Source organism: Prinia subflava, chromosome 1 (assembly GCF_021018805.1).
Source record: "Prinia subflava isolate CZ2003 ecotype Zambia chromosome 1, Cam_Psub_1.2, whole genome shotgun sequence".
Taxonomy (NCBI): Eukaryota; Metazoa; Chordata; class Aves; order Passeriformes; family Cisticolidae; genus Prinia; species Prinia subflava.
In genome coordinates, this window is record NC_086247.1 from 35,272,374 (window position 1) to 35,287,351 (window position 14,978).

At 40.3% G+C, this 14,978-nt stretch overlaps 1 protein-coding gene across 3 annotated transcripts in view; it reads left to right on the forward strand.

The window, feature by feature from the left end:
- The first annotated feature begins 161 nt into the window (after window positions 1–161).
- The window catches only part of ARMC1 (armadillo repeat containing 1), a 34,265-nt gene continuing 19,448 nt past the window's right edge, over window positions 162–14,978 (forward strand). The window contains exons 1-3 of one of the 3 annotated variants that reach the window (XM_063393294.1): window positions 162–182; window positions 3,975–4,175; window positions 8,239–8,330. In XM_063393294.1, coding sequence (XP_063249364.1) covers window positions 4,002–4,175; window positions 8,239–8,330 — 266 coding nt within the window. In that variant the 5' untranslated portion in view covers window positions 162–182; window positions 3,975–4,001. Of the gene's footprint in view, window positions 183–1,297; window positions 1,495–3,971; window positions 4,176–8,238; window positions 8,331–14,978 lie in introns of those variants that run through there. The other 2 variants (XM_063393274.1, XM_063393285.1) reach the window with 2 other exon arrangements.

Below are 14,978 nucleotides of genomic sequence, written 5' to 3' on the forward strand. Positions count from 1 at the left end.
GCTCCGCCCCGCCCCCGGGGTCACGTGAGCGGGCCCCGCCGGTAGGGGCGGGGCGCCCGGAGTGCAGCCGGCATGGGGAGTTTGGGTCCCGGTACCCCAGCCGCGGGGGCCAGTCTGATCGCCCGGATAACTAGCGAACAGGATAAAGGACACAGCTTCAAGTTGTGCCAGGGGAGGTTCAGGTTGGGCATCAGGAGGAATTTGTTCACAAAACGGGTGATTAAACGTTGCAGTGGGCTGCTTTGGGCGGTGGTGGAGTCACCATCCCCAGAGGTGTGTAAGAAAGGCTGGATGTGGCACTCAGTGCCCTCATCTGGATGACAAGGTGGTGTTCGGTCACGGGTTAGACTCGGTGACCTCAGAGGTCTTTTCCAGCCTCGCTGATTCCGTGATTCTGAGGCGGAACGGCAGCGGCCCTCCCTCGTCACCGCCGGGCCCGCGCTGCCGTGTCCGCCTGCAGCCGCGCTCGTCCGGGGCTGCGGGGCTGTCCCTGGGCTCCTCCGCAGCCCCAGCGGTGGCTGCCAGCGCTGCCCGGCGGCCTGGGGCTCCCTGAGGTGCGGCTGTCGGCTGCGGCACCGCCGTGGCTCCTGGGCTGGCGTCGGCTGTGTCTCGTTAAAACCCTGAGGAAAAGAGGGCCAGGAGCTCAGTGGGAACCGGCCGGGAAGGAGCTGGCCGGGATCGCTGTGGGACAGAGAGGCCTGCGGGATAGAGGGGAACTCAGGGGGAGTTTCTTCATGCTGAGTTAAGGATTACTTAGCGGGTGGTTTCAGCTTTAGAAACTACTGAAAACTTTTCTCAAGCATTTTAAAATAAGGTGCAAAGGTGACGTGGAGGAACGAGGAAATGGAAAACCTTTGAGACTTGGAAGAGATGGGGACCCAAGCCATCGTAAAGGATCAAGATGTTGAACCTGGTGCTGTTAGAGGTTTTTTCAGGCTTAACGATGCCTTGATTCTATATTAAACCAAATTTAATTTCGATGTCTCATGGGGTGGGTAATAACCGCTTTGCGTTTCGAACCAAGAGAAGGGCACTTTCTGTCCATACAACATCAGGTGTGGTTCACACGAGATTGTTTTACAGTACACGCTACGCTTTATTTGAGCAGTAAATTCAACTTCTGGCGGTAACCGTCTTTGGAGAAAAAAAAAAAATCCAAACCAAATGGAGCTGCGCGAGGGGCGTGTTTCTGGACTACAGCCCCCGGACTACAACTCCCGGCCTGCACCGCGCCCCCCCAGGAACAAGGAACTCCGCGATTGGCGGAGAGCCGCGCTCGGTACGCGCCAATGGCGCTGCGCGGTGTTGCGCGGTGCCGGGTCAGAGCGGGCTGCGGTGGGTGGGGCGAGCGCTCTCGTCCCGGTGTCCATCCCCCGGTTCTTCCCGAGCCTCTTCCCGTGCTCCTCCCGCCGTTCTCCGCAGGCCGCACCGCCCCGCGGGACATGGGGGCGCGGGGCTAAGCTGCTAGTCCGCCCAGAGACGGCTTCTGCGACGGTACGGCCCTGCCGGGGAGGGGAACAGGCCGCGGCGGGGAGGGCCGTGAGGGGGCGGCGTGTGCGGCCGAGATTCCCCTGCTTCCCAAATACACCCCGGAGCTCCTGGTGCGCGGTGGCTGCGGGGCTGAGTCTCCGTCGGCCGCGGGGCCTGGGAGCTGGGTCCCGGGGCCTGGTCCCAGCCGGGCTGAGGCCTCGGCCGCCTGGGGAGGGCTGGCAGCGAGGCTGTGGAGATTCCTCTCAGGGCCGCCCCGGCGAGAGCGCAGGGCGGAGGGGGAGAGCGGCAGAGAGCTCGGGCTGCGGCTTTGATCTCACAGCTGCGAAGAGGAGACAGGAGCAGACACCTGGCTCGCCGCTCTGCCGGACTCCTGAATTCTAGAGATCTTATTATAACTTTTAAGACCACTTAATGTATCTAATTGAAAAACTCCAAGAAGAGGGCAGGAGCGCGAGTTTTGATGGAATTGATTGTTGCAGGTCATGGAGAAGGGTGAGGATTTCAGAGTTGTCTCCGGAGTTGAGGCTTAGGAGAGATGGAGAAGGGTCTCGGAGTAACAGAATCAGAATCGCTTGATGGCTTGGGTTGTAAGGAACCTTGAAGAGCATCTAGTTCTAACGCCCTACTCTGAGCAGAAACACCTTCCAATAGACCAAGTTGTTCAGAGCCACATCCAGCCTGGCCTTGAACACTTCTAGGGATGGGGCATCCACAACTTCTCTGGGCAACCTGTTCCAATGCATCATTTATCCTTAGAGCAATTTCTTCCAATATCTAATTCAAACCTACCCCCTTTCAGGTTAAAGACATTACCCCTTGTCCTATCACTATATGCCTTTGTAAAAAGTGCCCCTCTCCATCTCTCTTGTAGCTCCCTTCAGATGAATGCAGCCTAATGGAGTAGGAGGGGATAAAACTTGGCTTTGTGGGTGGGTTTTTTTCATAGGATTAGAAGGAAAAAGGCAAAAGATGATCAGGATGGAAAGAGTTATAGGAATGATCTGATGCTTGGAACACAGACCTGGAAGTCAGAGACTTTGATTAGCATCAGATCCACACCTGACTTCATTTTTGAGTCTTGAATAATAGGTTCCTTTGTGTACTATGGAAAATAGTTAATAATACTCAACATAGTTGCTTTGGCTTTATTTGTTTGGTGGTTTTGTTTGCTGAAATTTTGCTTTTTTAATTTAGAGGTTTTTCCTTTGGAAACAAACCTGTATTTGTTGAGCTGCTGTATCTCGCAGTTGATATCTTTTTGATTTCTGATAGTCAAGAGAAAGTTTGGACACCAGTTATTGGCCTGTACTTTTCACTCTAGCACTCTGTTTCTGAAGTAAGAAGCATTGACTTAGAGGTTAACAGAATTTTTTCTATGTGAAAATGTCAGAAATTATAATCTGAATGCATGTTTATGGCTCATTGTTTTTAATGAGTGTGATAAATTTATGTTTCTCAGAGGCCAACCTTCAGTGAGAAAAAACCTCTGTAATGTTGGCATATGATGTTAATAGAATGTGAGCACTTAAAAATTGTATTTGTTTCTATTTGGGGGAAAATGAATGATTTAACAAATTAACAATATGTGTTCATTCCCACTTTTGTGTCTTAAGTTATGTGGCTGAGTTGGTACTGGCAAAAGCCAGGACTACAGTTAGCATTTAGTAGTTTCAGAGGCACAACGAAACTGTTTTATTTAAACCAAGATTTTAGCATTTTTTCTGAGCAGATCTGTGCTTTTGTTGCCTGTTAAGTAGTTATTATTAACAACTCTGCAATCCGATACTCTCGAGCTAACACGTGCCTCCTTTGAAATCGATCTGGTGGCTTGGACTTCGACTGGAGCAAGGCGTGACCTGCTTGCTCTCTTTTTATCGAGGGATACCCGTGAAAAGGAGAAAAAAACAACTCAGCCTCTAGAGCCCTTTCTGCCTTTGAATGTATGGCATGACACTAATTATTTGATGTATAGGTGAAGAAAAAGCTTAATGTTCACTGTTCCTGATGCACTGTTAATATTTTGTTGACTTTTGTGGTTAATTTTTCTGTAATTTTTTTGATTGCCAAAGCTACTCTGAAAATACTTTGAGTTTTTAACTTTACACGGATGTTTATAGACTTCTAGGGTGAGGGTGCCTTGTGAGAAAACTGGATTTATTGAAAACGTTTGTCATTAGTGTAAGGAAAAAAGACCGACACACAGTAGTCCCTTGAAGATTGACTGGTCTGAAATAACATATAGGAAACAAATAAAAACCTAATTAACCAACTATATCTGGGCTCTGCATAGGAAGTTTAGATTTCCAGTTTATAAATTTCAGGACCTGTATCCTTATCAATTCCATCCACCTTCCATGAATTCTAGTCCTTGGGTTTTTTTATACCTTTTTGTTTAGAACAAATCGTTGCCTTCATGCTTTTTTTGTCTATGTTTTAATTGATGATAAATGTTGCGATCGTAGTAATAAATCGTTTTTCAGCAGGTATTTTGTTTGAATGGTGCAGAAAAGATGAATTCTGCTATGAGTGAGGAGCCTGATGCGCTGTCTGTAGTTAACCAGCTCCGAGATCTAGCAGCTGATCCGCTGAACAGACGGGCCATTGTTCAGGATCAAGGATGCCTGCCAGGTCTTATTCTGTTTTTGGACCATCCCAACCCTCAGGTTGTTCATTCAGCTTTACTAGTAAGTATTCTGGAGATAAATTTCTGTGTTCGTAGGGCATTTTTAAACTTTGTTAAACAAGTTGTTTAAACAAACAGTTTACAAACAAAACTGTTTAAACAATTTGTTTAAACAAGTAAAAATGTGAAAAAAAAAAAGCCTGATTATGTTGATACTCATTATATATGTTTTTTTTTTAAAACCGTGTATTTCAAAAATGACACATTGTTCCAGGGGATTTTTTAAAAGATATTAATTTACTTTGCATTTTTTCCCTAATGCAACTATTTGACTTTTTGTGTGGAGGGAGATAAGGACTGTTAAATCTCTTTGTTAAGATGAAGTCCTAGAGCTTGGTAAATATGGACAATGATTTGATATTCACATAATAAAAATCAAAATCCAGTCATAGAATATCTTATGTTAGAAGCAACCTCCTGAGGTGATGTAGTCCAATCCCATGCCCCAATTAGGTGCGCTCAGATCACAGCTCATGGTTGTGTCTATTTGATCCTGAGCACTTTTAGGGATGAAGCTTCCATGGCCACTCTGGCACACTGTTCCAGCGTTTGACCGGCCTCGTGGTATTAAAAACAAACAAAACCCTCTCAAAACCAGAAGAACCAACCAACCCCAGATCTGTCAATGTCTCATACAACTTGTTTCAGCTTTTGCCTGTTTCTTCTCGTTCTAAATCATAAATGCTGAAGTCCTGATTTCATATCCTGAATTGTAATATTAGCTTTAAAAATGTATTTCTTGCTTAGAAATGGGAGAAATGAAAGTCAGAATTTAGTAATTTCAAGAGCTGAGTTAGACTTCTAAGATTTTAAGTTACTGATACTTATGTGATGCTCTTTTTTATGTCATTAATGAATTGTAAAGGATGTAGAAGAACAAAGACCTCTGGCTTTTACATGCAAGTTTACATATCCTTTATATCACTGAAACCTCTCTGTACCATAATTCTTTGTTTTTCATTTGTGTTGCTTTCCTAGTGGATATTAGTGGACTTCATTAAATGACTTTGATGATGCTGATTTCGAGTTTGGCGAGGGAGGTCCCATAAGGCAGGAAACCTGTGTGCTGCTAGTTATTTTTTAAGTTAGCCTTGCCACAGCATTTAGAGTTGAGTTTACTGTTCTTGGGAGTGTGTTGCATTGGTTTTCTTCCCAGTGTAGTTTCCTTAGGCTGTGGACTTAAAAGAAGCTCTTGTTTGGATGTCCCACTGTCTTTTTCCTTCCTTTGTTTTGTTGGGCTGTGTATTCTCACTGCCTGCATGAGATTGACAAATCAGTGTCTGATAATGCTATAAAAATTACTTCTACATGAAAGGACTGGCTTTGTCAAGAGTGATGAGGACTAACCCAGTTTGCAGTGTGTTTCCATAGCTGTAGATAGTACTCAAGTTGTGTTGAAAGGAAATCTCCTTGAGGATGGAGGCACATGGCTTGTTCCATGCAGTGATAACCTACAGTTAGAGTGGATTAAGAATCAGGATTTAGAGGAGGCCAGGACATGGCTGCAATGAGAAATGGTTCACAGTTTACTGTGGAAACATGTTCTGATCTGCTCCTCATACTCCTTGTGTTCATGAGTTCTTGAACTGCTTAGGTTCTGAAGGTTTAAATGTCTTCTCTGGCAGCTTTTTAGACTTCATGTTTTGTATTTTTCCACCCTGAAAAGTAATTTTGTTTTTGTAGTCTTCCTATTGATCAAAAAGTGCTTCGATTTGAATGGGAATCATTAAATGTAATGATGTTCCATTAAATGTGTACCTAATAAAAGGATGTGTAGCACTGACTTTAAATTTCTTCTTGTACTACTCAGCAATTCCTGTACATGAAATTGTAATAATCTGCAGAAATTGTAATAATTCCATATTTAACTTCTTGGATGTGTTATACAACTTTTCAGGGAGGGTGTTTTCCTCCCCATGCGCAGTTTCAGCTCAGTCGTTTCTGTGTATCTGATGAAGAAGTCCTATATATTTTCTATATATTTCTATTTCTGTTTTCTTCTAGTCTTGATTTCAGAAATTCTTTATGATGTACTTCAAATGTTAGAAGTTTTGAATGATTTAAATTTTAAAAATCAGCAATAACACAGGCAATACTACTTTTTTCCCCTCTTAAATTTGGACTAAAATTTTATAAAATAGGACACCGAAGTTAAGGAACTACTTTAAAATTTCACATAAAACCCATCAAAGGTGTCTGTTTATTACGACTGGCAGCAGTGTATTTTATATTAAAGTATGCAGGTAGCCTTATTCATTATGATGAACTTACTTGATGAACTTACCTATGTGAGCCTTAAAGCTAACACAGGTAAGTGTTCAGCTGAACAGAGCCTGAGCCAGAGTTCACAACAATAACTTTCCCTACACTTGCAGTATATTGAATTTAGTAAGTGTAAATGATCTCAGTTCTTTGAAGGTTCAGACCTTTGTGTCTCCCATGGGAGGCAGGAGGAATGGGAACTTCCTAGTGTTGAAAAGTTGGGTCAGTTAAGTTGGTCTCATGACTTTGGTCTTGTTTGAGCTATGACTAAAAAATTAGCTGTTGAGAGAATAGGTTTTTCTTTGTCCAACTGAGTTGCACTTTTACTGAATTGCCAGAATAAAAATGAGAAACTTGTTACACCAGCAAGGATACATTTCATGGCATGCAAGTTAGTTGAGAGCTATCATTTAGTTGTTTCCCTATAGTTGAAAAGTAAGATAATAAATAGATATACAACATTTATAAGCTGCAACTATTGATACTGGTCCGCATCAGGAAATAACAAAAATCTCATCTAAAGTTCTTATCATGCCAGACATCAGCCAGAGTTTCTTAATAGGCAGTTAAACAGTCTTGTGAATTTTTCCTGGTACGTGCTGAAGATGACTTGGAAAAAACAAACCCCAACGATTAGTACTCTATTTCTGAAGGGATTAAGGAGCATGTTATTTTTAAAGCAGTTGCTGTGCAGTGTAGCTACTACATGAGTATATATAAAGAGTTGGTGCGCTTCTAAACCTTGTGTCACAAACCCCATTTTACAAATCATTGTATTTGTGTATTGCAGGATTTTTCAAGTGCAGTTCTTGTACCTACATCAGTAAAACACCTTTGGAGGCTCCTTCTAAGAAAACTTTCTCAGCACAAACAATAGAGAGATGTCTCATGAAAAGAAGGACTGACATTTGAATTGGAAGAGCCTTATGTTAGGAGGATCATATGAATATACAGTTAGCAGCTGGGGTCAACAGTGTAAAATGGTGCAAAGACTCTACCTTGAAAGTCAAGTAAACAAAACCTTGGGTAACAAATAAGTGTAATTTCCCAGTTTAGGTCACAGTAAGCTAAGAAGCTTGCTGCTGCTTGTATTCTTCTTCCTGCACAGAATGATGAAATTGCAATTAGTCTTCAAAAACTTATACATATGTTAGACCTCTTTTTGTGGAGAGTAGGAACTTGAGGTTTCCTAGTGCTGGGGGAACCCACAAAATTGATGGAAATTATACTGGAAGCATCATATATAAAAATTGCTTTAGATCTCAGGTCACATAGATGTTTATTGGAAGGGACTTCTGGAAGACATTCACTTCAGTTTCCTGTTTGAATTGGGACTGTCACCAGCACTCAATCAGGTCAGTTGTAGCTTTGTCTCGTTCATTCTGCAGTTCCACTAGGCCATCTGTTCCAGTGTTGTACTACCTTCAGAGGAAAAAAGCTTTTTATAGTACCCGATTTGAGCTTCCCAAGCTACAGTTTGTGGCTGTTCCTCCTTTGCTGCTGTAGAGGAAAGTTGGGCTCGACCGTGTTTGTAAAGGCTTCTTGTGTAGCTGTTAAATTGTCCCCTAGCCTCTCAGCTGGTATAGGCAAACCCAGTCTCAGCCTTTTCTCATAGATTAGATACTCTGTGCTTTCTGTGTATTTATAAAAATAAAATAAATTTTTAATGTTCAGAGTAGATGATAATTCTTTCTCTTCTTACTAGAACTGCCTCTGTGACTGTTTTGCAGATGTGCACTAACAGAAATGGCTGATAATGTGCTGGATGTGTTGCTGATCTGCTGTGGTCCTCTTTCTTTCAGGCTCTCCGCTATTTGGCTGAGTGCCGTGTCAACAGAGAAAAGATGAAAAGTGAACTGGGTATGATGCTCAGCTTACAGAATGTAATACAAAAGTAAGTTTACAATGGGATGTTGGATCCTAACAGTGTAAACATATAATTGTGATACAAAGTAAAACTTGGACTGAATTTGTATACTGGGTTTCTAATATTTCCTTGTTGCAATCATATGACTGCAGGCAATAAATGATTTTCATTTTACAGTATTTTGAAATAGTTAGAACATAGCCTACAAAAAATATTAATTTGCAGGTCACTTGCCAAACAAAAAGTTTTCTTTACCTCGTTGCAAGATAACTAATTTTGTATCTTTCCTTCATGTTCTCTTATAATCCTTCTCATCATTATATAAGGTTGCCTTGCAGTAGTGCATTTAAAGAAATTGCTTGGCATCTGCCACATTTATTCTTTGAATCCTGCTGTTGAGTAGGGAATTTGTTGCAGTGTATCTTCAGAAGTGAGTTTCTGCAGTTCTGTGTTGAGAAAACGTCTTGCAGATGGAGTAGAAATTAATGAGATTTGTGGTGGTCTCTGATATCTTTGTACAAAGTCAGATGGGTTTTGTCTCTTAAAATTTGCGATTGTTGGATTTTCTCAAGATTTCTAACTGCTGAGTTCTGCATACTGGAAGACTAGATCTCTGTGTATATGCACACTAGAGATGATGCATGTGTGCACTTAATCAACAGAAATTTATGTGAGGAGCTAAGGTGAATCACTATTCTAAAGAAGCCTCAACAGCCTCCTTGAAAGATTGGTCTGTCATAGCAAAAATTAACTTGCCATCAAACTGTCTGAAGGTGATAATTTACACACAACTTGGTAGTGCTCTGTTGGAGCTCTGGACTTTGGAGATGTGAGGAGCTGTTCCATGGGGGAGGAGAAAAGTCATATTGCTGCATTGAGATGTCTCAAATGAGTGCTTAAAACAATTAGTTAGAATAGCTTTAAACACAAGTGAAATTGTATAGTAAATATCCAAGTAGAAAGGTTTTGAATATTTTAATGTTAGTTGAGCCTCTGTTGCTTGTGCTGTAGATGTACGAATTTCTTGTAGAAAACACACAAGGCTAGACTTTGCTAGTTCCTTCATCCCACAGCCCTGCCAGTTTTTGGCGGTGTGTTCTATTATCACAGAATGTTAAGGGGTTGGAATGGACCATAAGGATCATCTAGTCCCTACCCACTAGACCAAGTTGCTCCAGGCCTTATCCAACCTGGATTTGAACACTGCCAGGAGTGGGGCACCCACAGCCTCCCTGGGCAACCTGTTCCTGTGTCTAACCACCCTCACAGTAAAGAGTTTCCCCCTAATATCTAACCTCTTTCAATTTGTACCCATTGCTCCTTGTCCCTTTGCTCCAGTTCCAGATGAAGAGTCCCTCTCTGGCTCCCTAGTAGGCCCCTTTAAAAACCGAAAGGTTACAATGAGGTTTCCACCCAACCTTCTCTTCTGCCAGCTGAACAGCCCCAGCTTCCTCAGCCTGTCTTTGTAAGGGAGGTGCTCCAGTCCTCTGATCGACTTTCTGGCTCTCCTCTGTACTTGCACCAGCAGTTCCATGTCCTTATGTTGCAGTGGAACTGTGCTCAGCAGTTCAGGTGGGGTCTCACAAGAGCAGAAGGGGCAGAATCACCTCCTTCAACTTGCTGGCCATGGTGCTTTTGATGCAGCCCAGGATTCGGGATTATTCTTGGGTATTACAGGATTATTGTTGTGCTTCCCTCTGTCTGACACCCCTTGTCTATATGTGTGAACCTGAAGGAGGGAAGATTACAGTCTGTACTCAAATTCTGTGTCATATAGGAAATATTACTACTGTTTACCTTTGAGTACTTCATTAATTGTGCTAAAGCTAAAGACAGTTATGTATTGGCACAGAATTCAGCATTATGCCTGAATATCATTTTGTGATTCACCAGTTATGCAAAACACTGGAATTAAAAACATATGTCTTAAAAAGAAAAATGAACAAAGTTATTAAAATTTAGAAGAGAACTGTCAATTTTTTAAAAATAATGTAGTAACTTCTGAAGTGATAAGTGTTTTAATATGATATATGGAGAGAAAAATGGATTTAAGTCCAATGACATTTACCTTTTTTAAGGACAAGCATAATTAAGTGAAATATACAGAAGTCTTTGCTACTTTTATAATAACAATAAGACCTGAAACATTTAGGTAATAACAGAAGCATGCATTTCAAAAGAACTTACTTTTAGTAGAGACTCCGCGTCTAATTAGAGTGCAGAGACACTGAAAAAGCTGTTGAGAGGGGAATGGTAGTTCATTATCAGTCTCTGTGGCTTGCAAATATTACTTGGGAAACGTTAAAGAATTTAATGGAAATCACTTCAACAACATTTTTTTTCTAGGCTTCAATTTCAAGGGGCAAAAGAGCGAAGTTCAGATATGTGCAGAAAATGAGAGCTAAGTCAATGCAAACTGGATATCTTGTAGGTGTTTTTTTTTTTTTTTTTTTTCTAGAAAGCTCTTTGGCAACAGTAAGAACATACGTTTGATTTGTATGCTTGTAACATTTGGAAAGTGTGATATCATGAAAATTTAAATACATAGCATCTTCAACCACAAGACTTTGTCATGTGCTTGTCAGGATTTTAGGTTTTAATGTTGACAGGAAATGCTGAAGTTAAGTTTTGTACTGCCTGCATAACATAAATATGGGGAAAGATGGTAGAAAAGTGCCGAAAAGATAAATGTGGACTTATTTTTATCACAATTAGGTTTTGGATTGTGGGGTTTTTTGTTAGAGAGTGTAGGGCAGAAAACAAGGTCTCTGTGTTTTTGATTTGCTTTACAAAATGCAGGTTCTAGCTTTTAATTGATTTCAGTTTACCAGAAGATATTGTAGTCTGTTGAACTGAAACTAGACGTTAATAGATGCTTTGGTTTAAATGACTTCATGCTCTCTGTTCCCGTGTACTTTCCAGAATCCGCATATTTAACTCATTGCTCTAAAATATTTTTTTATTATTTTCAGAATTTAATTTGGGGTTTAAAGGGTTTTTTTTGTAATGTGTTACAAAAATGCAAAAAATTACACAAAAAAAGATAGGAACTTCTGTCAGAATTCTGCTTTTCTAGTTTTTTTTTTCTTTCTTTCAAGCAAGACAGAACCCAGCATCTTCTGGACCAGAAGTTGTAGTCACTGACTTGTTGCTCCTGACAGATGAAGCATATCCTGTCATCTGAATAGTTCCTTTTCACCAAGGGCTTTTCAACTCTCACTGTCCATTTTCTCATTTAACTAATATTCAGTGGCTTTCCCTGTTCAGTTTCTATGATTTATGACAAACTATTCTGCCACTGATAATGCTGTGGTGTGTCTTCTCAAGCAATGAAATGGAGCGCAGGCAAATCACAAGCTGAGTATTTGTCATATTTCAAACTTAAGTTTATGTTCAGCAGTGCTAAACTGACACTGTGCTAGGAAATTGAGGAGTTTTTAGCGTTCCAGTTCTGTTTTACTTTCAGTTATGCAAATCCTGAAGTTTGAGGGCTTTTCTCATCATGTGTCTTTTCATAAGCCTTGAAGGCTTCTGTGTTAGAGACTTCAAGTTCAGATATGGAGTTTCTTCTCATAATCTCAGTTCAGCTAACAAGTCTAACAGATCTTTAAATGATGAATGCCATCAGCTGGAAAGTAGTTGGAATTGGTTTTCTACTGATGATTTCTTGTGGTTGTACATGGGAGCCTCAGGCACAAGCCCCAGCCCTTTCCTTGCAAGTAATACACAACCAATGGAAGAGGTCTATACCACCTACTTACACTCAATATCATGATGGCAGAGTACTGTTTCTTTCATGAAGACTGCTGAGGATGAGAGTTCAAACTGAGTGCCACCTGTGTATCCAGTCATGGAATCATAGAATGGCCTGTGCTGGAAGGGGCCTTAAAGATCATCAAGTTCCAAACCCCTGCCTAGGGCAGGGACACCTTCCACTCGACCAGGTTGCTCAGAGCCACAGCCAACCTGGCGTTGAGCTCTTCCAGAAATGGGATATCCACAGCTTCTCTGGGCAGCCTGTTCTAATGCCTCACCACGCTCACAGTAAAGGATTTCTCCTGTGCTAGGGGCCTCAGTGATATGCAGTAAATTGCATTGCATCATGAAAAATGGGTAGGAAATATTTGAGGCATCTGAGTTTGACAGCTCTGGGGGGTACCTTCATGTCTCCTTCCATGGCTTATCAATCCTCTAGTATTATCTGATCAACTTTTTGGTATTATAAGTGTTAAAGCTCAGTTGTGAAAATCATATTGCTGCTCAAAACTTATGTCTGGCTGACTCCTTAGTTGATACTACACTTAGGGAACAAAGGATAAGTTTCAGGTTCACTGTGACTGATTTTCAAGGTATGTGATCACTAGATTTTTCTAACAGAAGAGGAACAAATTTCTAATGTACATCATGAAAGTTACATGTTCTACAAGAGTAGTATGGAATGTCAGCTCTGAGGACTACAGAATGAAAATTGATGGCAGCTAGGTATTTTTGTTTAGGATTGGGTTTCTGACTGAGCTTGATTTGGAACACGTGACTTTCTAAGCTTCTTCATGTGAAAGACTTTATAGACTTCCTCATTTTCTAGGACAGATGAGCTGTTTCAGCTTTCATGGAAGACTTTAAAACATTTTTCAAGTATAAAAATTGCTGATTCTCTATTCTTCACTTGCTGTTTTTTTCCTTAGCAAGGGAGATTTTTTTTTTCTGTTGTTCACCTACATCTGCTTACTTTTAAGTGAAACTTGATGCATTTTTCCATGTTATAACCTAGGAGTAACCAACTGTGTCGGAGATATCAGACCTTTAAAATATCTGCCTGGAGGTTTCCAAACGTCTCTATTTTTTTTGCATGGCTGATACTACAAAAATGTTACACTCTCTTGTCATGTGTATGGCAGAAGTGTTTGCATAAATAGATAAAAAAGAAATAAGAGATTGAAGCTCTTTGAATACTAGTGTTTCATTGTATCCCAGCAGTCATCAGCAGTTATTTAATATTGAAAACTGGTTTAGTTGCTGGCTTTATGAATTGTGTAGAGGGCTTAATGTGTCCATATGGACTTTCTAAAATGTTATTAGCAGCTTCTAGAATTAAAATTAATTAGGATTTATTGCCTACAAGAAAATACATTAATTTGTGTTCAGAGTGAAAGTGTCTTTTGATGGACAATAAAGGTCAAAGTTCATAATTTTTCATAATCTTTATGAGCAGCATAATGGTACTGTTTTAGTATAACTAGTATGTATTTAGAAAAAAACACTGATGAAGAGTCAATATACTAAATAGCTCTTATTATGGAATGGCAAATTACTGAGAGTAAAATTCCAATTACTTAGCTAAAAGAGCTTTTCAAGATAGTCTTCCTTTGCCAGGTTGTCAGATTTAACAGGCTGAACTAAATCCAGTGCATTAATCAGCTCTTCCAATTTATTACTTGCCTAAGAAGATTAGGGCAATTAATATGTGTTTAATTAGAGTCCCTTGCAGATCTGGTAAAATACATGCAGTCTGTAATTGCTGACTTCTTACTCAATTTTAATTTTTGGTAGTCTTAATTACCTGCACTTTTTGAAAATTTAATTATTCATTGAAACCAGGAAAGTTTAAATTTATGATGGCTGACAAAAAAAAAAGGCAAAAGCCAAGTATTTCACATAGTATTTGTTGAAATTAAAATAGTAGGGATGTAGCATTACAATAGTTTTATCATTATTTTGCTGTGTGGCAAACTATATTTTCTTTGTGAGAGGATGACTGGTTGGGGGAAGACAGGGCAAAGGCCATATAGTAATTAGGAAGTAGGCAAGCTATGTATTTAAAGGGATATCTGATGATTAAAGGGAAGTTGCCATATAGTTAGCTGCAAGATAATACTTTGTGAGAAATTACAGTTACTGTGAACTTCTTACATTAATGCATTTATGGTGTTAATTGGAATACTAAAATTCTGATCTGCAAAGGAGGAAGAAACAGCTTTTTATACACTGTAGAGATTTTATTTTTCTCTACCTGAATCACTTAGTAATGTTGTTTTTGTAATCCTTGGCATGTGAGGTTTCTTTAACACGTCAAAATTGAGAAACAGTTGAGATTGGGTAATGGGAAGCATGATTCTGTTGCATGATTATTTTTGAACTCTACAATACTTGTGATTTTGCACTGAGAAATTTTTGGAGAAAAATACGATTGTCGTAGGCCTTGGATTTTGTCTGAGCAGTAGGTTCCAAAAATACTGGTTTTAGTCACTATTTCCAAATTGTTGTGTATCCCCTGGAGGAAGAATAATACACATATCTCTGTTCCATGTTAACTTTCCTGGCCTTTCCTTTGCTGTTATTTTTCCCAATAAAATGACAGCCTTGGTTGCTGGTGCATCTCTGGGCTGTGGGGCTTCAGTGTATTTATTGCTGGAACAATGTGTTTGTTAATAATAGAAGGTCACAGCAGGAAGACGCCTGCAGGCTGTTCTGTTCGGCATTGTTAAGCAAAGTAGCTTAATATCCCCATCTCCTAGATACTCCAAGTTTCTTTAAAGAATGTCTTTATTGTATGATTTCTAAATGTTACAAGTTTTGGAAATGGATTGTTTCTTGAAGTTATTTTTTAGAAAGCATCCTCTGTCTCCTTCCCCCCAAAACAAAAAAATGAAATATTACAAAATGTAGGAGACATTA